Genomic DNA, 22,804 nt, shown 5'->3' with positions numbered 1-22,804 from the left:
TGTGTGTGTGTGTGTGAGTGAGTGAGTGCGCTGGAGCCCCAGCACCTCTCTCTCCACCTCCCCCACACTCACACTGTGAGTACGAGGGTGGTCTGTCCCCTTGGGCAGGAAGGACCAGCAAGAATAAACCCCTCCGTGGAAGACAGTGAAGAGAGCTCAGTCCTCTGGAATGTCACAGACCATCCCCATCAATCCCAGAGGCCCCTTCTTCCCAGAGGTGGACCAACCCAACAGAGTGATCCAGACTTGAAAGTTCACACATCACACCTTGTGAGGGCTACCAGCTTTTATTGACCGGGGTGGAGGGGGTGATCCGGGAGTCTCCGACTAGGGAGTGCCAGCAGGGTCTCCCCAGGGCTCAGGTATGTGTTGAGAAGGTACCCTTGGAGGTCCCGGCCATGTGGGTAGCACCAGCAGGGGCAGGGCCTGGGATCAGAAAAAGCCAAGCTGCTTTTTCTCCTGCTGCTGCCTCCACTTGGCCATGCTATAGAATTCTTCCTTGGATTTCCCAAAGATATCTTGGAAGTCAGAGTCAGAGAGATAGAACTGGTGGGAAGAGGGTACAGGGGAAGAGTTGTCAACTCATCCCAGAATCCTAGCCCATCCACCCAGTGGTGTTATCCCAGGGCTAACGGCTCTCCTCTCCCACATCTCTCTGCCTGTTATCCCATCTGGAACTCATATCTCCCAGGTAGCCTGCCCATTGCCCACCATCTGTGGGCAGTGCCCCAGGGGCCTCCAGCTCAGTTTTAGATGATGCATCAGTGTTGGGGCAGTGAGTGGCAGGGCCTCAGGCACCCACCTCCTTGTGGGCTGGGTCCACGCCCTCTGGCAGGTCCTCAGCAGCTTGGTGTATTAGCTGCTCACGGGGCAGGCTCCCCTTGATGGTGGGTTTGGGGCTGCTGTGGTAGCTGCTGGTGCTGGTGCCACCGCCCTTGGAATCAAGCTGCAGCTCATTTCCTGAGCCATCCTGGGAGCCCTTGAGGGTCCGTGGGGTCCAGGGGCCTGCCCTGCCATGGCTTGGCCCTCTAGACAGCTGGAAGTTGTTGAGTTCCTGCCCGGAGAGGGGATTCAGGCTGGGGAGATGTGGGGAGAAGTTCCCAGAGGGAGGCCACACTGAGCCCACTGGCCCCCTTCCCCCACTGCAAACCCTGCCCCCCACCAGGGCCTGGCTCCTGCCTTGCCCATTCTTCCCTTCTGGATCATGCTGACCAAGCCTAGAACCCAGCAGGAGCCTGGGGAACCCAATACTCACTGTTGTGAGCTCAAATATGGCAGGTTTTGCTCCCGGGCCACCATCCACCACCTCCTCATAGGACTGGTTGTTCTGAGGGCAAGAATCAGAGCAGGGGCAGGATGGAGGGCACCACCGGGACCCAGGAGGGGGCCTGCAGACAAGACCAGGTCTGCTCTACCCACACTGGAGGTCCCCAGACAGGGTAATACCTCCTTCCAGTTGGCTCAGGGCAGGCCCCTCTCCCTGAAGTAGGATGGGGCTGGGAGTTGAGGCCTCACTCACAGTCCACTTGTAGGGGTCCCAAGTGAAGAACCATCCAGTGAAGGTAGGAGGCTCATGACCCTGCTTGATCACCACGATTGGTGTGGCAAGGCTCCTCCCTGCCGGGTGGGTCTTCAGGTACTCCTGGCCCCAGGTCACCGCCTCCTTCCACCCACTGGCAGCTTCTCCAAGCCACAGGAAGATCTGGGCCACAGAGGGGGCCTGGCCTTGGGTGAGTGCAGGGGCTGCCCAGAGCTTACCACTTCCTTCCCACCCCTATCCATTAAATGGTCTCATGGCCCCCAAACATCCCAGCCAACCAGGCCCACCCAGCAGGCTGGCCGCCATACACACACACCCATAGACGTGCTGGAAGGTCACAGGTATGCATGTATACATTCACTCCACAAGTATTTATTGAGCACCTATTGTGTGCCAGGCACTGTTCTAGGCACTGGAGATTCAACAATGAAAAAACAAAACGGGTAAAAATCCCTGCCTGCTCTTTATAGAGTTTTCATTTTATTGGGGAAGAAAGACAATAAGTAAAATATGTGCTATATTAGATGGAGAAAAGGCAGGGAAAGAAGACTTGAAGGAGGGTGGGGATGACTATAATTTTACATTAGAATCAGGGAGAGCCTTACTGAGAAGGTGACATCAAGGAGGCCACCGTGGCTATACCAGAGCAAGTGGAGGGGGGCAGAGAGTCGAGGCCACCAGGTCACATGGGCTGCCATAAGGGCTTTGCTTTTGTCCTGAGTGAGATGGGAACACATAAGCCTCATCACCACTTTCACACGGTGTCACTGGCACTGACGTAGACACACACACAGTCACACAAAGGAATCACATACACTCGCATGGCCAATCTGCAGCCACTATCACTGCCACAGTAGCCACAGGCACGTATTCACCTGGAATCACACTGCTATAAGGCACACAGACACAACTACAGGATGGCTCACAATTGCACTGCAGCCCCAGACACAGCCAGTCCCCTGCAGCTTCACTGTGACACAGAGGTGTCCGCGGTCATGCAGTGCACCGTCACTCACAATCACACAGGCTCACCCGTGACCTGACATGGCTAGGAACCCACAGTTCTGCACACTCAACCCCAGCTGTGGTGGGGGTGGCTGCCTCACCTCTTGCCAAGTGTCCAGTAACATGATGTCATACTTGTCCAGGTCCTCTTGGCTAAAGAACACCACTTCTGTGAGGACCAGCTGGCCCATCTGGCTGGAGCACTCAAACAGTCATGGCTGGAAGCTGGAGACATCCTCGGGAAGCCTGGCCAGTGTGGGCAGCCAGGCTGTGAGGGCTGCAGAGAGAACTGTGCCCCTCATCAGCCTGGACTGAGCTAGCCCTGAGCACAGGGCCCCTGCCCCCAGGATGGGAAACGGCTTCTGGAGCGGGAGGCCTGGACCCTCCTCTAAGCTCCACCCATCCCATAATTTACTCCAGAGGAGCCTGGCTCCTCTCTGGGCCCCAGTGTCCCCATCTGCCAGTGGGAAAGCATGTTATGTGACCTGTCTAGCCATAGCCAGCTGTGACACATGCTGCCCTGGGAATTCCCCTATGAATGGGCCCTGGGAAGAGGATGGCAGTCTTGGGACTGGGCCGTGGAGGACGGGGGGAGCCTTGAGGAGGGGTATTAAGCTGGGGCCCTGGCCACCACAGGAGGGAGGAGCCCCTGGTCCTGGCTGGATGCTCAGGGGACTTGCAGGGAGTACAGTGCATAAACCCAGCCCCACAGACACTCACAGTGGCTCTGACTCAGCAGCCTCCTCCCTTGAAGGCCTCACCCTGCCTTGCCTTCTGATCCACACCCTGTCCTTTAACACATTCCACACATGCTGTTTATTGACACGTCATGTTACACACACACACACGCACACACACACTCAGCACCATGACGCCTGGGGACTGTGGCGGGGAATGTGAGAATGGGGCTTTGCCTTCTTGCCCTCTGCCATTGGGAAGGTCCAGGACTGGCCAATGTAGGGAGCATGTTTGGCCAGAAGAGGGCGCAACAACTCTGCTGGTCCTGGCATCTTCCCAGTTACCCAGGACTGCAGAGTGAAGGGTGGGCCCACTCTTCTGGGAACCCCTGGAATGGGGAGCCAAGAGACCTCAGTTCTAGGGTGGCCTCTCCAGCTTTCTGTGTGACCCTGAGGTAGTCACCCAACCTCTGTGGGTCTCAGTTTCCTCCTCTGTGTAAGGATAACACCCTTCTCCCAACCTTGTTACCTCTTATTGCTCGGGTAGGGAGCCCGGCCCCCCAGGGCCTCCCAGAAGCAGGGAGGCTCCTGAACCTCCAGCACCGTTTCCTTGGTCTCCCCAGAGATGGCAGTGACCACTGTCCGCGCCATCTCACGCTGGTCACCACTGCAGCCCTGGTGGACAAAGCTGGGTGAGGCCCTGAATGGGGAGGGGTCTTCACCTCCTCCCCCAGGGGACTCTTGGGGACTGGGCCTGAGACACAGGAGGCCTAGGCTGATGGCAAGGCCCACATGAGCAAGCAATCTCCCCTTCCCCATTCCCAGGACTGGGACATTCTCCTGGTCCAGAGAATGGGATGGGGACCCCAGGCTCGGGGATCATTTGTGGTTTATGTTGAAGAGCAGAGAAAACTGGACTAGGCCTCCTCTTTTTCCCAAGAGACTCGGTAAGGGTCATGCTCCTTGCTCGAGGCAAGAAAGAGGGGAGGCAACCTGGGCCTGGCCTGACTCTGACCAGTAGAGTCCCAGACCTGCCTGCCAGTTTCAACTCCCTCCCCCCCACACCAGGCTCCACAGGGAACACTATGGCCTTTCCCCTGCTCTGCTCCTGGCCTATCTGAGGCTGGACATGAAGTCTGCCTCCCCTGTGGAGCAGAGCCATCCCTGCCTGAGACATAAGTCAAGTGGTCAGTGTAAGAGGTACCTTTCCAAACCAGAGGTAACAGATGCTAGCTGTGACCAGCAAGAAGACGTCACTGGAGTTGAGAGCTGAGGCACGGGCCGGCACCTCCATGGTCCTGGTGTTGTAGATGTCAGTGCCTTGCACGTGGAAGAGCCTCATGGCAGATGCTGGCAGCCCCTTCCTGTTGTGCCCCATGCGCCCCTACAAGAGGGCTGGGCCTCAGGATGAGGCTGGGAGCCACCTACCTGTCCCAGTGATGGACAAACTGCCGTGGGGCCCAGCAGACTCTTGCTTAAAGCCACCACTATCTTCGAGACCTTCTGAGTATGGAGTGTGAAGACCTCGTCAGCCTAGGATAGGGAACCAGGCCCTTTCTAATGAATCCCTCCCCCATCTCCAAGGAGTCAGGTTATGGTTCCTCTAGGCCTTGAAGACAGAAAATGGAGACCCCAGGCAAGGTCCCACTCCCTTCCAATTCAACTTCTTTACCTGTGCTTCTGCTTTGTGGCTGACTCTGGGGAGCAAGTGAAGAAACTCAGGCAGGGGTCACCCTTGGAGCTCCTGGGTGTCTGACAGCACCAGGAGACCGGGGGGGGGGGGTAGGCTAGGTGTTGGGGCTGAAGAGAAGCCTAGCCCTTACATAAGGGCTACGGGCACAGGAAGGAGCTGGGGAGTCTGCGGGAACAGCACCAAGGTGGGCCCTACCTGGAAGACCACCAGCTGGCCCTGGAGGATGGTGAGGAAGTGAGGGGGCTCGCTGCCCATGGTAACATGCTCCCGCACCAGAGCTCCATGATACATGAGGTCCAGCTCCTCCGCGTTGCAGTTCAGGGCTTTGATCTCACTTGTGGTGGCCTCGTGGCCCTGCAGGTGGGGGTGGTAAGGGCCTGGGGCAGCTCTTAGATCCCACTCTCAGATTCTCAGCTCTGGGGCTTGAAGGTGCCTACCACGCCCTCAGGCCAGCATACCTGCCACAGGTACAGAATATACTGGACGCGGCCCATCTTTTGGTATGTATAGAGGACAAGGTAGCAGTTGCCCGCATACAATTGTCCATGATGCTTGGGGTCCATGGGTTGTCTGCATAAGTCCTGGATGCACCATACCTGGGGAACAAGGGAACAGTGGGCACAGGTGGCTCCTCCATTTGAACCAGCTCGCCCAGCTTGTGCCCAACCAGAGAGCTCTCCTCAGCCTAGGGGCAGGACTCATCTGTGCAAAGGCTCTGCTGGGCCACAGGCAGGTTAGGGGCCGGCAGGTCCTGGCACAGCTGCTTGCTGTTCAGGCCAGGGCAGAGAAAGCTGGGCAGACACAAGGCCTTGGGGCTCTTGGAAAAATTCTCTTTTCTCACGTGTCACTTAAAAAGACAAAGTTTGTTCAAAGGTTTAAAGGAAAATACTTCCTTACACTAAATAGTGTGATTTTCTGTTCCTGTGGGGAAAGAGCCTGGGCTCTGAATCCAGGCAGATCCTCATCAAATCCCAGGTAGTGAGACCTTCCAACCTTCAACTTTTCCCACCTGTAAAGTGGGTGTAACACCCACCTGACAATGGCAGGAAACAATGCCTGGGCATCCTGTGCCCACACAGAGCCTGACAGCTCTCTCTGGGGAAGATGTCTCCTGGACCAGAGCAACCAGAGTCCAAGTACACATGCCCCTGGGTGTCCCTGTGTGATGTGCAATTGTGCGTACGTGGGGCACTTTAGTGGCCATGCGGGTCACCTGAGGGCAAAGCCCACCCCTGTGTGCCTATCTCCTCCCAGCTAAGTTAATGCCCCTTACCTCCACCTGCCCAGAGGCGTCGTCCACCATCCTGAGCTGGGCCGCTAGCTCAGGCTGACTGTGCAGCTTACCCGCATCCAGCCTTCCCCGAATCAATTCACCTAAGGGAGGGCGTAGGGTATCACTGGCATCCTCACCCCCGCTAACCTCGCCCAGCCCATCACTCGAGAAGGGCCTCTGGGGGCGCGCCCTACCCTGAGGCGCTTCCTGGGTGCCGCTCCTTGTGCGTCCCACTCCAACCCCCAGACCCGGCCCCGCGTCTGCAGCGCGCACGTATCCCCACAACTACTCGGGCCTCGTCCCGCGCATTCTTCCCTCCCGCAGAGGTTCTGGGTGCCGCCCCGCCCGCTCTCATCCCACCGAGGCTCTGGGTGGTGCCCCGCCCCCCCGCGGGCCCCGCTCCACTCCAGCCCCGCCCCCGCAGGCCCCCGGCTCCGCTCCGGCCCCGCCCCCGCCCCGCCCCCCGCGGGCCCCACTCCGCTCCGGCCCCGCCCCCGCCCCGCCCCTGGCAGGTCCTGCTCCGCTCCGCCCCGCCCCCGCCCCGCCCCCGCCCCTGGCAGGTCCCGCTCCGCTCCGCCCCGCCCCCGCCCCGCCCCCGCCCCTGGCAGGTCCCGCTCCGCTCCGCCCGCCCCCGCCCCTGGCAGGTCCCGCCCCCGCCCCGCCCCCCGCGGGCCCGTTCCGCTCCGGCCCCTGCCCCGCCCCCGCAGGCCCCGCCCCGCGCGGGCCCGTTCCGCTCCGGCCCCGCCCCCGCCCCGCCCCCGCCCGCCCCGCCCCCCGCGGGCCCCCGCTCCGCCCCCCCCCGCAGCCCCGCCCCCGCAGGCCCCGCCCCGCCGGCCCGCCCCACCCTGCAGGCCCGCTCCGCTCCGCCCCCGCCCCGCAGGCCCCCGCCCCCGCAGGCCCCGCCCCGCGCCGGCCCCGCCCCACCCTGCAGGCCCGCTCCGCTCCGCCCCCGCCCCGCAGGCCCCCGCCCCCGCAGGCCCCGCCCCGCGCCGGCCCCGCCCCACCCTGCAGGCCCGCTCCGCTCCGCCCCCGCCCCGCAGGCCCCCGCCCCCGCAGGCCCCCGCCCCCGCAGGCCCCGCCCCGCGCCGGCCCCGCCCCACCCTGCAGGCCCCGCCCCCCAGGGCCCTGCCTCCGGCTCACTCATCCCGTGGAGGTTCCTGTTCTTTGGCTTCTTCGTAGACCAGGCCTGGAAGAGCTGTTTGAACGCGGCCGACTCGGCGCCGTCGTTCAGCACCTCCACGTTTGTGTAGGTCGGGTAGCCCTTGGCCTGGATGAAGGCCTGGGGCGGGGGCTCTGTCAGGCGTGCGGCCCGGGGGCCCCATTCGCCGCTCCACCCCCAGGGCCCTGCGGCTCAGCCCAGCCCGGAGCAGCATTCATTAACCGAGTTCATGACCCGCTTAAGAAGTTGGCTCCTTCGCTACCTGCTTCTCTGAGGTCCCTGAGAACAGGCAAGGTCCCCTCAATCTGCACCTCGGGAAGGGCGGGCCATGACAACACCCCCAAACCTCAGGCAGAGCCCTGTCTCCCTCGAAAAGGAGGGGGCGCCCAGTGCAGTAGGCTTCTCGGCCTGCAAAGGGCGCCTTTCACATGATTTTGGGGTGCTAACTGGTCACCCGCTCCCCCAACTCCTGTCAAGGGCCCCAGGGCAGGCTGCATGCCCCTATGTTTCCCCTCAGACCCCTGGGCAGAGCTGTGTCTCCATCTTAAGACGGGGGCGGGGGTAGGGGGTCGCTTTGTCTCTAGGCTCCAGACTTTGTCTCTTAGGGCTCCCAGGGCAGGATGTATCCTCCTCCTGGCCCAAGGGCACCTCCCCTTAAAGACCCCAGGAACGTGGATGGCTCCTAGCTTAGAATGGTACTGCCATTTCTTCCCTCACACCCCAGGGCAGAGCTCCCCCTTCCACCCCCAGGCAGCCCCCTTGAGCCAGGGCCCAACAGCTTCACCAGAGCCCGGCTGAAGGCGGCCTTTTTCTCTTGGAGGCCAGACATGCGTCCCTGCCACACACAGATCTTGGAACCGCCCTGATCCAGGATGTAGTAGTCCTGGGAGCAAGAGAGGGACAGGTCAGGAGGTGGTGCAGGCTGGGCTGGGGTTGTGGGTGGGTGGGGATGGATGAGGTGGCTGGGGGCAGGCGGCCCACCTCCTCTCTCAGTAGGTCTTGGGTTAGTGGGCAGGTGGCCAACTCCTGGATCACCGAGTCCTCCTCCTTCTCACAGACACTGGGGACAGGCATCCAGATGGAGGCAGCCCAGCCCCTGTGGGCCCTGCTCCAGTCCAGCCTCCTTTAGCCTCCCCGCCCCACCTCCCTGAGGCAGAAGGCATGGGGTCTGGGGCCCTGAGTTGAAGTCTTGACTTCACTGCAGCCTTGCTGTGGAGCCTCGGGTAGCTCCCTTAGGTAACCCTCCAGTGCCTTAGTTGCCCTATCTGTACAGTGGGTTTCTCAGAAGGGCAGACATGCAAGACTACAGACTGGGCCCAAAGCCCCACGTGGCTTGGTCCAGAAAGCACGGGCCTTTCCTGGAGAGCTTTCTAGAGACATTGTTTTTGAAATAATGATAGACATGCAGACCCAGGTTATTCCACCCACCCTGCCCATTCCCAGGGTCTTCTCACTGGTAGAGGCAGACACTGGCCTTCTGCAGCTGGTTAATACTCTTGTTGGGCATGGAGGCAGGCAGGTTGCCCACTCTGCAGCCCAGCACAGCTTCCATGATCCTCATGAGGTCAGTGGCTTTGACCTCGTCATCCACCACACCAATCTGTGCGCGACCACCACGCTCCCTGTCCTGGAGGCTGCAGGTCAGGGCCAGTCCCTGTAGGACAGGACCTGGCCATCAGGGCTCTCCCAGCAGGCTCCTCACCCCCCTACTGCTCAGATAGTCCTAGATCCCTCCTGTCACAACTCAGCTCCCAGAAGCTGGAGTCGGGAAGGTGTTACCGTATCCTGGCATTCAAGGATACCACCAGTGCAGGGTCTGGACTCAGCTGGCACAAAGTAGGAGCTTCTCAGATTGTAGTGGAGAACCAAGCCCACCTCTTGGGGTGGCTGGAGCATGGGCATCTGGAGGATCACCCTTCTCCCTGAGCCCTGCATCCCTTACCTCTCAGGGTAGACACTGACCCGTGCCTTCTCAGAAATGCTGGTCTCGGGCCCATTCCACTGGATCATCATCTTGCCCAGGTCCAGCAGGAAGATGTCACTCTTATTAAAGCTGTTCCAAGAGAGCTCCACCTGCCAGAGCCAGGAGGGATGGCACAGGAAACAGGGTGTCATACCACCAGCACCGAGGCGGAGGGGTACCACAGCCTATTTCCACCCATATGAGCAGAGTCCACTTGTGTGCACGAAGCTGTGAGCAACTGCGTATATGTGTGACCAGTATTGTGGAGCACAGGCATGCCTCTGTGTGACCATGTGAGACCTTGAAGGTCACTCTTTGGGCGTAGCTGTGTGCATCTCTAGGCACGTGTGACTTTAGGTAATGCTGCATTTCACAGGGTGTACGTGATTATGACACTTAACTCAATGCATGTTGGTAGCTGCACAAATGTAGTTGTACATGTGTATACAACTGGGGTGCGCATATCCATTTATCCACATGTGTAGATATGTGTGTACATGCGCATGTGTATATACAGGGACACATCAAATGTGAACAAGTGTGTGAGCTCACGGGTGACAATGTATATATGCCTGAGTGGGGACAGTATGCTACCTGTGGATGAGGATAGTTCTCATCCAAACAGAGACACACTGGGGAGTAAAAGGAGGGACTCTAATGATACTATGCAGGCAAAACCTTGCACTGTGTGTTTTCCCTGCAGGTCCAGGGAGATAGGGTCACTGAATCTGTGGGGACAGTGAGCCTGTGTGGGGGTGTCACAGGGCTGCCGTATACCACATAGACAGTAACGTGCACAAGTCAGGTGTCACCACTAACATCACAGACATCACACATCTGAATGTTCACGATACCAAATCCCTCCCAAATGGCAGCAATGTGTCTTATTCTAAAAAGGTCCCATTACTTGCCTGACAGACGGAAGTAATGGGCACTCTACAGACTAGGGTGGGCTTGGGGGGGGGGGACCAGTGGGAGACGCTGTGTGTGCCTGTGGGTGGTAAGGACAGTGTGTATGAAGAGCATGGGGCTGTGCACCCCCCACCCCACATCATGCTACTTCCCATTGTACTGTTTACGGGGACCATCCAGGCGCACCATTCTCTGCCTCACCTCCCCAGGTTCTTCATATGCCATGGGATGGATGAGAAAACAGGGTCAGAGGAGCCATGGTAAGGTGGAGCTAGAAGCTTGGCTCTGCCTCTGCTCTCCTCTCCTCATTTAAGAGAGGTCATCTGGGAAGGCTGACAGCCCATGGTCTCCTCCCCCTGCCCTGCCTCCACCCTCCACACTTCCCTATACTGCCCTACGCACATCACACATCCTGACCTGAGCCCAAGGATGAAGCAGCATCCCGGCAGCCCTCACCTCAGTGGCTGATACGTGCTTCCTCCCTTGGATGTGCAGCAGTCGCTGGATGTTGTACATGTTGGTCTCCACATGCTTGAGGGCAGAGGCCAGGCCACCTTTCCTGTAGCTGAGGAGGGAATGGGGTCTCCTGTAAGACTGCATGTTGCTACGTGCAGGAGTGAGCACAGTTGTGAGCACATGTGTACACATATATCTGTGTACAAGTGGGGGCATATGGGTATCTGTCCATGGAAGGATAGACCTGAGTGAGTGGAATTTGGGCAACAGCATACATGTGTGCCCATGGACATATTTGCATGTTGGTGTGCCCACCTACCGGCCCATCCCATAGGACTGGTGTGTTTTCTGCCTGTGCTCATATAAACACGTCCATCTGTATACCATATGCATGTGTGAGGCTTAACTGTACAAAACAGAAATGATCAAATATTGGCATTTTCCTATGGTTTAACCTAATCTATTGCAGTTATTAATTTAATACAGATTTGAAGCAATTTACAGCCAAAGACATATTTTTACTAGGCACAGTAACATAGAGGCAAACTCAAAACAACATTGGTATCCACTCCTGGGTATATCCCCGAGAGAAGTGAAAACCCTGTCCACACAAAGCTTGTAGACAAGATGGATGTTAACTAAACTTAGGGTGGTGATCACGTCATAATAGTTGTAAGTCAAGGGACGCCTGGGTGGCTCAGCAGTTGAGCATCTGCCTTTGGCCCAGGGTGTGTGATCCCGGAGTCTGGGGATCGAGTCCCACATCAGGCTCCTTTCGGGGAGCCTGCTTCTCCCTCTGCCTGTGTCTCTGCCTCTCTCTCTGTGGGTCTCTCATGAATAAATAAAATCTTTTAAAAATAAAAAAAAATACTTGTAAGTCAAACCATCATGCTGTATACCTCAAACTATACAGTGATGTATGTCAATGATATCAATAAAACTGGAAAAAAAACAACCCAAAACATGTATGCAAATATTCATAACAGCATTATCCATAACAGCCCCTAAGGGTTAGCAATTCAAATATTCTGGAAGTGATTAACGCATACACAAAACGGGTTCCCACCTCACGTGTTGTATAATTCCATTTATAAAAATGTCCAGAATAGGCAAGTCTATACAGAGTGAGGGACGAAAGTGTTGGGTGGGGGGAAACAGGGAGTGTTGTGAAGGGTATGGGGCTACTTTTTGGGGTGATGGTTGCACAAGTCTGTGACTATATGAGAAATCACTGAATTCATACACTTTTTTTTTTTAAAAGATTGTATTTATTTATTCATGAGACCCAGAGAGAGAGGCAGCGACACAGGCGGAGGAGAAGCAGGCTGCCTGCGGGGAGCCCGAGGCGGGACTCGACCCGGGAACCCCGGGATCACACCCTGGGCCCACGGCAGACGCTCAACCGCTGCGCCTCCCAGGCGTCCCACATTCACACTCTCAGAGGGTCGCTATGAGACCCGTTTGTAACTCAGGAAAGGCGTCTCCCCCAGCCCGACCCCCAGGCAGGGAGCAGGGAGTCCGCCAGGCCTCCCAGCCACCGGCCCAGCACTCACAGGACGCCCGGGCGGAAGTAGCTGCGGAGACAGTCGGACTCGCGGCCCTGCGCCTCCCTGCGCCTCCCGGTGCTGCACGGCGGCCCGGCCCAGCGCCTCCAGCAGGTGCTGCACGAGGGCGCCCGCCGAGCCCTGCGCCTCCGCGCCCGCCTCCTTCCCCACCCAGTAGTGCAGGTCGCTGGATGCCCCCTGAGTGGCCTTCAGGCTTCGGGGAACCTAAAGCACAGGTGTTTGTGGGGGGGAGGGGGAGGGGGAGTGGGGGATGGCTTGCAGAAGACCCAGGGGTGGAGTGGACCCAGATCCTGGATGCTCTGACCGCCTTCAGGGGACTGGGCAGGTGCCTCCACCCATAGGAGGTTCAGAATGGGGAGGGAAGGCCGAAGAAGCCTCAAAGGCGGCAGCCCCCTCATGGGATGGACTCTAGGGCAGCCAGCCTGCCTCTTCCCGGACGCAGAGCCTCATCTGCATGATCAGACTCCTCAGCCGGGCCAAGCCACCCCTCAGACAGACTCCCCAAATGCTCACGTGGAGGACGATGTAGCAGTGTTCCTCAAAGAAGTTCCCATAAGCCCTTTCAGGTACTGGCACCATCCTCTGGTTCTGGGAGAATGGGACACCTATTGACAACTCAGCAGGGCAACTCAGCCATGACCCTCTGGGGTGGGGTGGAGGAGGGAGCTCTGAGTTGGCAGGTGGTGGGGGGAGCCCTAGTCTCAGAGACTGCTGTGTCACCATCTCTGCTGTCTGATGGTGCCCCTCACCTCAATGATCCATACGTGGAGGTCCCTGTGGCTTGCAATGGCTGGGAGGCCTTTGTTGATGTCCATCCTAGGCCTGGTGGGAATGAGGGAGGAAACGACAAAAGCTGGAGTTCTCATTCTCAGGCCCTGGCTGCCTGTGCTCTGTGCTCCAAGCAGGAACTCTCCCCACCTGCAGCTCTCCAAAGCACCAACATCATAGAACATGCCTTTCATCAGAAGGGCTCTATAAATACCCAAATGCCAGCAAACCAGGACAGGTACTGCAGACACTGGCACAGAGGCTTTGCAAGCAGGGACCTGGTTTGTTGTCTGTGGTTATGCTCTTGAAAGAGGGCCAAGCTCTGTGGGCAGGGATGAGTTTTGAACACAGGGACCTCTGCAAACAGGGAGTTAGAAACACGTATGTAGACAGACAAGATCTGCAGCTAGGGACAGCCATGGGGAACAATGACAGGTTGTGCAGACAGGCAAGAGTTCTGCTAGTAAAAGAACAGATTCTGCAGCCAGGGATAGGCTCAGCAAACAGGCTCTTGAAATTAGACTAAATCCTGTAGATTTTGTCTACAGGATTCAAAGCTGCAAACAGGCCTAGGTCTTCCAGTTAGGGGACAGGCTATGCAAAGAGAGACCACACAGGCAGAGAGTGATAGATTCTGTGGATAGAAAAAGGCTCTACATATAAGCAAGGCTCTGCAAACAGGGATGGCTTCCTCAGACTGAAGAAAGAGCTGCAACAGTCACAGGTTCTCCTGACAAAAATGAGTTCTGTGGTCAAGGACCATCTGTGTGTATCGGGACAGCCAGCAAAAAGAGACACAGACTCTATCCAGGGAAATTCAGACAGGCCAGGGAAACAAGCAAAGGCCATGAACACAAAAAAGACTCAAATAGCCACAGACTTGGCAGATATGGAGGAGCTACACAGACTGGGAAAGGCTCTGTAAATTTGGGTGAGGACAAACCCTTAAGATAGGGACTCTTTGCATAAGGGACAGACTGTAGATGTGGACAGGCACATAGAAAGGATGGATAGGCTCTGCAAACAGACGAGGCAGGTTCTTTAAGCAAGCAAAGTTTCTAGGCATGGTCAGACGCTGCATCCAGGAACAGCCTTGGAAAACAGACTCAAATCCTACATACAAAAAGATGGGAAAAGCTGGGCAAACACCCATCAATTCTGCCAAGAGACCCAGACTCTGAAAAAAAGACAGAGGCTCTGCAGACAGAGGCTCTACAGTCAGAGACTTTGCACTTTGTAAGCCCACACATGCCCTGCAAACAGACAGGTTCTGAAACAATGACAGCCTCTTCAGAGTAGGCAGGGTTTGCTGAAATGAGCTGGCAGGGAAATCAGCTTTGTGTTCAAGCACACAGGTCCTGGATCTTGAAACAGGACTGGGTTCTATAGAGAGCCCAGGTTCTGCAAACAGGGACAGAGTTGATGGAAAAAGATGAATTCTGGAAACGGATAGTCTGTAAATAGGGGAAGGTTCTGCTAACAGTTATACATAGAATTAGGAAAACGGAGTGTGTGGACAGGCAGAGGCTCTGCAAACAGGGATGTGCTATGCAGAGAGACATAGCTGCTCCCAGACAGACACAGCGTCCTCTGACAGTGATAACTCCTCACAGGACTAGGTCCTGCAGGCAGATATCGTTTCCATTCAGGGAAATTCAAATAGGATGTGCAAGCAGTTAAAAGCCCTAAAAAGATGTCATAGATTGTACAAATAGGGCTCAGATTCTGCAGACTGAATCAGACTCTGAAATAGGAAAAGACTCTGCAAACAGGGGCATAGTCTATGGACAGAGACACTTACTGCAGAGGAGATAGGGTCGGCTGATAGGGACAGGTACTGTAAACAAAGCTTTGCAAACAGGAGCAGTGTCTTTCGGCAGAAAGAGGTATCCCAGACAAGGACACCAGACAAGCTCCGTAGACAGGGATACGTTCTACGTGCAGGGCAGCTTCTGCCATAAAAGTGAATCTTATACATAGAGGAGTGGGGACACACTGTTTAAAAAATACAGGTACTGGGAGACTCAGTCGGTTAAGTGTCTGCCTTTGGCTCAGGTCACGATCTCAGGGTCCTGGGATGGAGCCCCACGTCAGGTGCCCCTGCTCAGCAGGGAGTCTGCTTGTGCCTCTCCCCCTTCTCTCAAATAAATACAATCTTAAGAAGAAAAAAAGACACATTCTGAAAAAAGACCCTGAAAAGAGCCTCTAGACCCAGGCTCAGGAGAGAAACAGACAAAAAGAAGTTTCTGCAAACTCAGGACAGACTCTGCACACAAGGATCGTCTCTGGAGACTGTGATGGAGTCTATAGCAAGCAAAAGGCTTAGCTAACCTGAGAGGCCTGGTAAATCCAGCAGAGGCTCTTAAATTCTGAAACAGAGCTGAACTCTTAATACAAACAGACCTGTGAACAGACACAGGCTCTGCAAACAGTGGCTTGGCTCCCCCTTCACTCAGTACTATGGTTCTGGGTGTACCTGGGAGAGCAGCATGGACTGAGAGGTATCTGGGGAGGAAGGGGCTCTCGATCTCGTTACATCAGCAGACAACTCTTGACTCCCCCAGGCTTCCCCATAGCAGTGCTTCAGAAACCTCTGTGGGAGGTCTGGTCATTCCCTCATCTGTGGAAGTTCTTTCTTCATCTAACCTAAATCCCGCCAGCTCCAGAGTTTGCTTCTTGCTGCTGCGGGGCCCCAGATCCAGAATCACCACTCTCTGAATTTCTCTTTCCTAGTGACCTACGGTGTCGGTTCCTCTCCCCTCCCCACCCCAGTCCAGCCCCGTCTTAGCAGCGGTAGGAATCCCGGAGGCTCTGCTGACCCTGCATGACCGGGGCAGAGGAGGTAGGGGGAGAGTTAGGGACTTGTAGAATCAGGGGCTTACTGTGACTTACGAAGAGTCACCTGCATGCCTTGCACCTTTGTCCAGGGCCCCTGAGGGCGGGCTCAGGCCCCGGGGAGCTCGGAGGTCCCTATGGAATTCCAGGCTCTCTCAAAGAGGGTCACGGTGGCCTCTGGAAGCTTGGAGTGGTGAGCATGGCACGGAGCTGCCTGGAGCGGGCGGGTAGAGCAGGGCCCTGCGGGGGCTCCCGGATGGAGCAGAGGCCTCCGGGGGCAGGGGCCTGTCCTCTCACTTCCTGCCAACTCCCAGCTGCCCCATAGCCCGCAGGTACTCAGTGACAACAGGTATCCATACATACCCAGGGAGGGTGGAGGGACGGCGGGGCCACCATGGCTCTGAGCCCAGAACTGCTGTTGCAGTACCTGCCACGCTGTGTGACAGTGATGTGGGTGATGGGCAGCCATGGTGATGGTGTAAAGGTGATGACACCGGGCGACAGGCACAGTGACATTCAGTGGTGATGGACAGAAGCATTGTCCAGGGACAGCAGGCAGGGCACAGGTGGGTAGTGGCCAGAGGTATAAACTATGGGCTGCAGTCATGTGACAGAGTGACAGGAAGCCTGGCTGGCCACCGCACTGTGGTCACCAGTGACCCGTGGGGGACAGGAGAGTCAAACTGGAGACCAGAAGGCCGGGACTGGGCAGGGTCAGCATCACCTGCAGCAGGCGGGAAGGGTGCCTCGAATCCAGGTCCAGCTTACCTTGTGGGCTCTGGGGGCCTGAGTCCCTCACCCCCACGTAAGCTGGGTTCTGGGGCTAGAGAGGGATTCTCACAGGGATCCCGGAGCACCTCTCTCTCCCCTAGGCAGTCTCCTTCCCCCTTGGGATGGAGGGGGGCAAGGGGCGGGGAGGGCTTCCCTTCCCAGAGGGCCCCCTCTAAACTGCCAAGCCCTCTCACCTAGAGCCCCTACCCCCCTCCTTCTGGAAGCCCCTTCCTCTTCCTGGGGGCTCACCCCCTGCAGCCCAGGACCCCCTTCTCTCCCAGACACCCAGTTCCTTCTCTGACAAATTCCCCTCCCCCTCCCCCCATGCTCCCTCCTTTCCTGGGCCCCCCTCTGTCCCCACTGGGCACTCCTTCCCCCAGGTATCCCCCCTCCCCAGCCCCCTTCCTCTGCCCTCCCGGCCCCCAGCGCTCCCTACACTGTGCCCCCTGGCTCCCCTGGCCTCCCCTTCTCTCGCCTGGGCCCTCCTCACTGCCAGGTGCTCCCTTCCTTCTCCAGATGCCCTCTCCTTTCTTGGGCTCCTCCTCTCCCGAGGGGGCCCCCCTCTTCTGGGGCCGGGAGGTCACTTCCTCCTCTTGAGGGACCTGTGGCAGGCGGGACCCTGAGGTCACTCTGCCCCAACTGCAGGAAGCGGGGAGGGGCGCCGCCCGCGGGAGTGGGGGCAGAGGGTGCCGGGCCTGGCCCCCAGGTGCTCCCACCCTGGCCCACGGAGCCTCCACCCGTACAGGATCTGCCACCTTCTCCCCATCGGTCGCCGGGGGCGCCGGCCCTTCCTCTCCCGCTGTGTGTCCACTCGCTGCCTCCCACGTTCCGATGACCCCGCGGGACACCCCAGACTCGGAGCAGCCCCCCACCCCCACCCCCCGACCCTGGGCCCCCTCACTGCCAGGCCTACCTGCTGCCAGGTGCTCTCTTCCTGGGCCAGTGGGCAGTGCCAGCCGTCCCCCAGCCCGCCCTGCTCTGTAATTCGACCCCTGCTCCACCGTGGACACACCCCACTCCACCGCCTGTGGGCTGGGCCTCAAAAGCACTCAGTCAGTCAGTCAGTCAGTCAGTCAGTCAACAAATATTGACTCAGCTCCCAGGCCGTGGTCCACAGGGCCACAGCTGGTTGGCCAGGCCTCACCTCCTGGGGACTGGCGGCCAGAAGGGCTCGGAGGCCTGGGCTGCTCTAAGATGCGGGGTGTGGAATATAGGATCACTTTCCTGAGAGCCCGAGGAGCCCCTGATCCGCGACCCCCAGAAGGCCAGGCCATCCCAACAAACCTTAGGAGGCAGGAGGACCATGGCTGTTGGGATTGGGGGCGGCAATCTGGATCCGTGAGACCCCGGTCACTTCAGGAGGTAGGGGAGGTGGCCAGGGCTCCCTCTAGCATCTCTGCTATCCTGGGCGCTCCCAGTTTGGCCTTGCTGCCCAGCACCGTCCTCCCCGGGGGACCCGGATACCCATGGTGGGAGAGGCCAGCCCGGCCCTTGCAGGGAAGACACCTTTCCCACACCTCGGGCTGCTCCCTCCTTTCCTTCCTGACTGTAGGGTGGGGCAGGTGCTGAAAATAGAACATTTCAGAAACTCCAGGAACAAGGCCACCCCTTACTTTCAGCCATTTGTCTCAGTCCTAGCCACAGCCCAGCTAGTGGGGCTCCTCTCCCAGGACATACTGCTAAAGTCTGCCTTTTGGCACCGAGCCTCTTTCCCCGTGTCCAGTCCTCGTTCCTACCTACGGCTCCCTGTCACAGAGAGGGGGTGACTCCAGGAAGTCTGGGTCCACCGGCCTAGTACAACCTCCTGCCAGGACGTGACTGCACTTGACAGAACTAATCGGCCCCTGTGACTGAAGGGATGCCTGTGTCACAGGACAGTTGGTCAGTCCCCGTGTGTGTCTGAACTCGTGTGTGAGCCAATGTCTGTTCAATCCTCTGTTCCTTTTTATGACGGTGTGTGTTTGGCTCTGCTTGTGCTTGTGCAGGCCTGTTTCCTGTTTTCCTGACCCCTTTGGTCCCCAAGCTCAGCAAAATCCCGTGTCCTCACTTCTCATGTCCTCACTGCAGATCCCCCCTCCCTGCACTCTGCTTGGCCTTTGTTCTGGAACGCCCTGGAAATGGCTCTTTCCTAGTCACCGATGCGCACTCTTGCCACAACAGGTTGTTCCCTGTGTTCATCTTACTCTCCCTCTTACCACCCAGGGACCCTGCCGACCACCCCTTCCTCTGGAAACACCTCACAGGCCAAGAGTTCTCCCCAGCTCACTGGCCACTCTGCCCTCTCAGCTGGGCCCTTGAAATGTCAGTGGCCACACAACTCAGGCCGTAGCTCCTGTTCCTTGTCTGTTTTCTTCCCAGATGTAAATGCCAGGGAAACACCAGTCTCTTCCACACCCACTCCCTCTCCTTCTGAACGTCCACCCCCAACTCACCCTTCATCCTTCAGCTGTCGGGTCACATCTCTCCCAATGCATCTGACCTCACACTTGACATCCCAGTCAAGCCCCTCCAAGGCCAAAAAATGTTATGAATGTCCCCAAACCTAGGGGCCATCCTGGGTTCCTCTCCTTCCCTCACGTGCACAGGGTGGCCACTAGCCAGTCTGGTTCATCTTGGATCCTGAACTTGGCTGGGCCTCCTTGTCCTGCTCTGGGACCCAGCCTCTCACCAGTTGGGCGGGAGCCTCTCTCTGTGTCTCCTGGTCTCTCTGGCCCCTATGTCCATCCTTGTCCATCCCCCCACAGTTGCCAAAGGGATCTCTTAACCACAAATAGATCACACCATTCCCCTTCTTCAAACCTTCCAGTGGCTTCCCTAAAATAAAGCCCCAAAGTGCCTCTCCCTCTGGCTGCATCTCCATTCACTCCCCCCGTTTCCTCACTGTGCTCTAGCTATAATTTTCTCATTGTCCTTTAAGACACCAACCTCATTCTAGTCTCTGGACTTTGTACATGCTGTTACCTCTGCCAGAAGCCTCTCCCCGAAACCTTCCCATGCCTCTTTTTCTGCATTCTGGCCTCAGCCAGAATGACACCTGCCCAGAGGGGCCTTCCCTGACCATGTTAGCTATCACAGCATTCTCCCCAGCCACCCGCCACTTTCCTCATCTTCCTACTGCTTCCAGAAGCAGATGACCTTACTGATTTGGATCTTTGCTCCGGGTGTGTGTCCCCAACTGCGGTGTGAGGTCCCTGTGAGCGGGGCCTTGCTTACTGCTGTAGCTTGCGTGTAGAATGGCGCCGGGCACACGATGGCTGCTTAATAAATATTTGTTGAGAAGCTCCTGTGGCCTGCGTTCTGATCGCCTGGACCCTTTCTGAAGGGGAGGCCTGGAGTCGAGCCTTCCTCAGAGTCAGGTTCCAGCCCCAGTTCAAGTGCCCACTGGCTGTGTGACTCTGGGCACATTTCTCAGGCTTTTTCTTGAGCTGACATGTCCTCCTGTGAGAAGGCAGGGCAGGTCACATCTTGTGAGCCGGACACCCCACCTGGTGCAATCCAGCCTCAGCTTAGTGGGGGCACAAGGACCTCTCCGAGGTCCCTCCCCAGAGTTCTCTGGGTCTCCGGAAACCAGAGACTTTGTATGTGCTCGACTGCCCGACTCCAGGATGGTGGGCATCCCCTGGGGCCTGTGATCCTCAGGGCCAAAGAAATGGCAGTGGCCCCCCACTGCGGGGCAGTGTCCCCCGGGGCCCAGATAAGCGCCCCGCTTTGTGTCTGGTGTGGACAATCTTCAGCTCATGGGATCACACGCATGACCCAGAGAGAGGAAACGGAGGCTCAGGGTAGTGTTCCCAGGTAACCAGGGTGCTACAAGGACGAGGGGAAGCCCAGCCCCTCTCCACCTCCTCCCCTAAGCAAAAAGGGAGCTCGGCCACCGCTTCTCCTGCTCAGCCAGCACAGCCCTGCTCTGACCCACGCGTCCCATGGACCTCTTCCCGCCTCCGGGGACCCTGCGGCCCACCCCGCTCTCGCCCGGCGGGTTCCCAGGTGGGGTGACAGAGGTGGGTGTGGCCCGCAGGGAGCCACACCCACACCTGGAAGCCGGCCCCGCCCCTCGGCCCCGCCCCTCGGCCCCGCCCCGGCCCGCCCCAGGGTCCCCGAGCCCCGCTCCTCACTTGGCCGTCCCGGCTCTCGCCTCGTCAGTCCCCTCGTGGGACTGCAGTGCGCTGCCCCTCGTGGACACCAGGTCCTGCAAGGGGTGCGACCCTCCGGAGAGCGGGGGAGGAAGGCTCGGCCGGAGTCTTGGACACGTCCTGGCCCCAGGAGAGCAGCCTCGGGCCCACGTGGGCTCCCTGTGCCACGGTCCCTCGGAGGGCGCGGCGGTGGGAACCGCTAGGGCCAGACGAAGAGGAGTCTGTCGCTGTGCCCGTGGGGCCACCACTCTGATGGGCCTCATGAGTCCGAGGACAGCTCAAAAAAGAGCCCCAGGCCCCTGCAGGGGAGGAGGTGCCGCTGCTTTGCGTTCCCTCTGCTGGGGATGTGTCACCCTGGCCAGTCGTGGACCCCCTCAGTGGGGACACCGCCTGGGCCAGGACCGGGGTGGGGGTGGCAAGGCTCGGTTAGGTTGGTGGGCAGTGTGACCCAGTGCCCTCACACGAAGCGGGGGGATCCGCTCTGCTCCCCACCTCAAAGCAGGGAATTGTCAGCCGGGTGTGGCCCTATTAGGACCCATTCCTCACCCCTGCCTTGAGAAAGGCCCCGCCGTGCCCGTGTGGGGTTTTCTTTGGAATTTTCTGGGTTTCCTGATCTTTTAGCAATGAACACATGTGGCTGAGCTTTCAGGTAAGGCAATACATGCCATTTCCCCAAAACCCTGCCTGTGGCTCCTTTGCCATACCTGGGTGTCAGGCCTGAAACACTTTGGGGGACTTTCTTTACCTCCACAGCCAGTCAGAACAGGGGTTCGCAGTCCTTCCTGAAACTTTGAGCCCCTTGGGGCACTTAAAAATGTGATGCCCAGTCTCAGGGTTTGGGGTTTAAATGGTTTGGGGTGGACTTAAGGGATCTGTTTATGTAAGAGCCTTCAAGTGATTCCAGTGGGCAGCCACAGCCAAGAATCACTGAGCGAGGGGATGGGGCTGTAATAGAAGTTTGGGATGGAAAACTCTGGAGGCCACATAACCTCCTGAGTGCTGGAGGGCCCAGTATATTCTCCTTGGAGATCAGGCTGGTGACCATGCCAGTTGGTGGCTCTGGGCCTTGAGCACGGGCAGCCCCAGCACAGGAGACCTGCCATGTGAGCATTCCAGTTTCTCCAAGGACTCTGCTACAAGCCCCCGATGCACCCCCGGTTAGCTCAACCGTCTCCCCAGGCTGGCTTTCCCCAGCCATTCCTCCCTTCTGCTCCCTCCCCGACTTCCTGTCCATTCTTTGGTTCTGGAATACAAAAATGTGCTCAAACAAGAAAACACCAGGAGGTGAAATCTCAGTATGCCCAAGTCCCAAAGAAGTGACCTCTTGATGACATACGTTTCCTTCCCACCTATTCGGAGGGCCTATGGACGTTCGCTGGGACATCTCAGCTTCAGGGGCTGCCACGATTCTCAGCTGTCTGTCTGGGTGTGGGGCTGGGCTGAGGGCAGTGCCTGGAGTAGACGTCCCACTGGGAGAACGCGGGCTTGGCTATCCTTACTCTATGCCTGGCCATGCTTCAGCTGGCAACCGCAGCACTGAGCCAGCGTGCCGCGGGCGCCGGGTTTAAGACAGCGTGCTCCGGGATCCCTGGGTGGCTCAGCGGTTTGGCGCCTGCCTTCGGCCCAGGGCGCGATCCTGGAGACCCAGGATCGAGTCCCACGTCGGGCTCCCGGTGCATGGAGCCTGCTTCTCCCTCTGCCTGTGTCTCTGCCTCTCTCTCTCTATCATAAATAAATAAAAATTAAAAAAAAAAAGACCGCGTGCTCCACACACGAAGCGGGTGGCTCCTAGGGGGTGGGGCGGGGGCTGCGGTGCTCTCGGGCTGCACGTGGAAGCCGCTGCGCAAGGAAAGCGAGCCAGGCTGCTTCTGTCTGCGGAGACAGCGCCAGGGGGCCTAACATCGAGCGAGCGGGATGGTTCTCCAGCCGCCCCCGGGGTCCAGGTCGGTGGCTCCCGGGACGCTGCGCCCCTGCTCCCATCCACCCGAGCCCTGCAGAACGAAGCAGGGGCCCCAGGAGACCGAGGCGCTGGCTGAGGCTGTGCAGGTGGAGCG

General features: G+C 58.2%; 1 protein-coding gene across 1 annotated transcript; it reads right to left on the bottom strand.

Moving 5' to 3' along the window:
• Positions 1–26: 26 nt before the first annotated feature.
• On the bottom strand, positions 27–16,227 carry VILL (villin like). Its single transcript, XM_055320980.1, is given in 21 exon segments — positions 27–546; positions 803–1,054; positions 1,256–1,327; positions 1,520–1,702; positions 2,647–2,791; positions 3,752–3,897; positions 4,427–4,606; positions 5,111–5,269; positions 5,374–5,511; positions 6,189–6,289; positions 7,329–7,467; positions 8,132–8,230; positions 8,329–8,407; positions 8,802–9,001; positions 9,310–9,420; positions 10,679–10,787; positions 12,232–12,299; positions 12,301–12,447; positions 12,757–12,831; positions 12,993–13,065; positions 16,210–16,227. Coding segments are annotated over 20 exon segments (2,583 nt in total). The 5' UTR covers positions 13,059–13,065; positions 16,210–16,227; the 3' UTR covers positions 27–432.
• Positions 16,228–22,804: the final 6,577 nt, after the last annotated feature.

The sequence above is a fragment of the Nyctereutes procyonoides genome, unplaced genomic scaffold (assembly GCF_905146905.1).
Source record: "Nyctereutes procyonoides isolate TBG_1078 unplaced genomic scaffold, NYPRO_anot_genome, whole genome shotgun sequence".
Taxonomy (NCBI): domain Eukaryota; kingdom Metazoa; phylum Chordata; class Mammalia; order Carnivora; family Canidae; genus Nyctereutes; species Nyctereutes procyonoides.
Note: the sequence above shows the minus strand (reverse complement) of the source record. Positions and strands in the feature narration are given on the sequence as shown.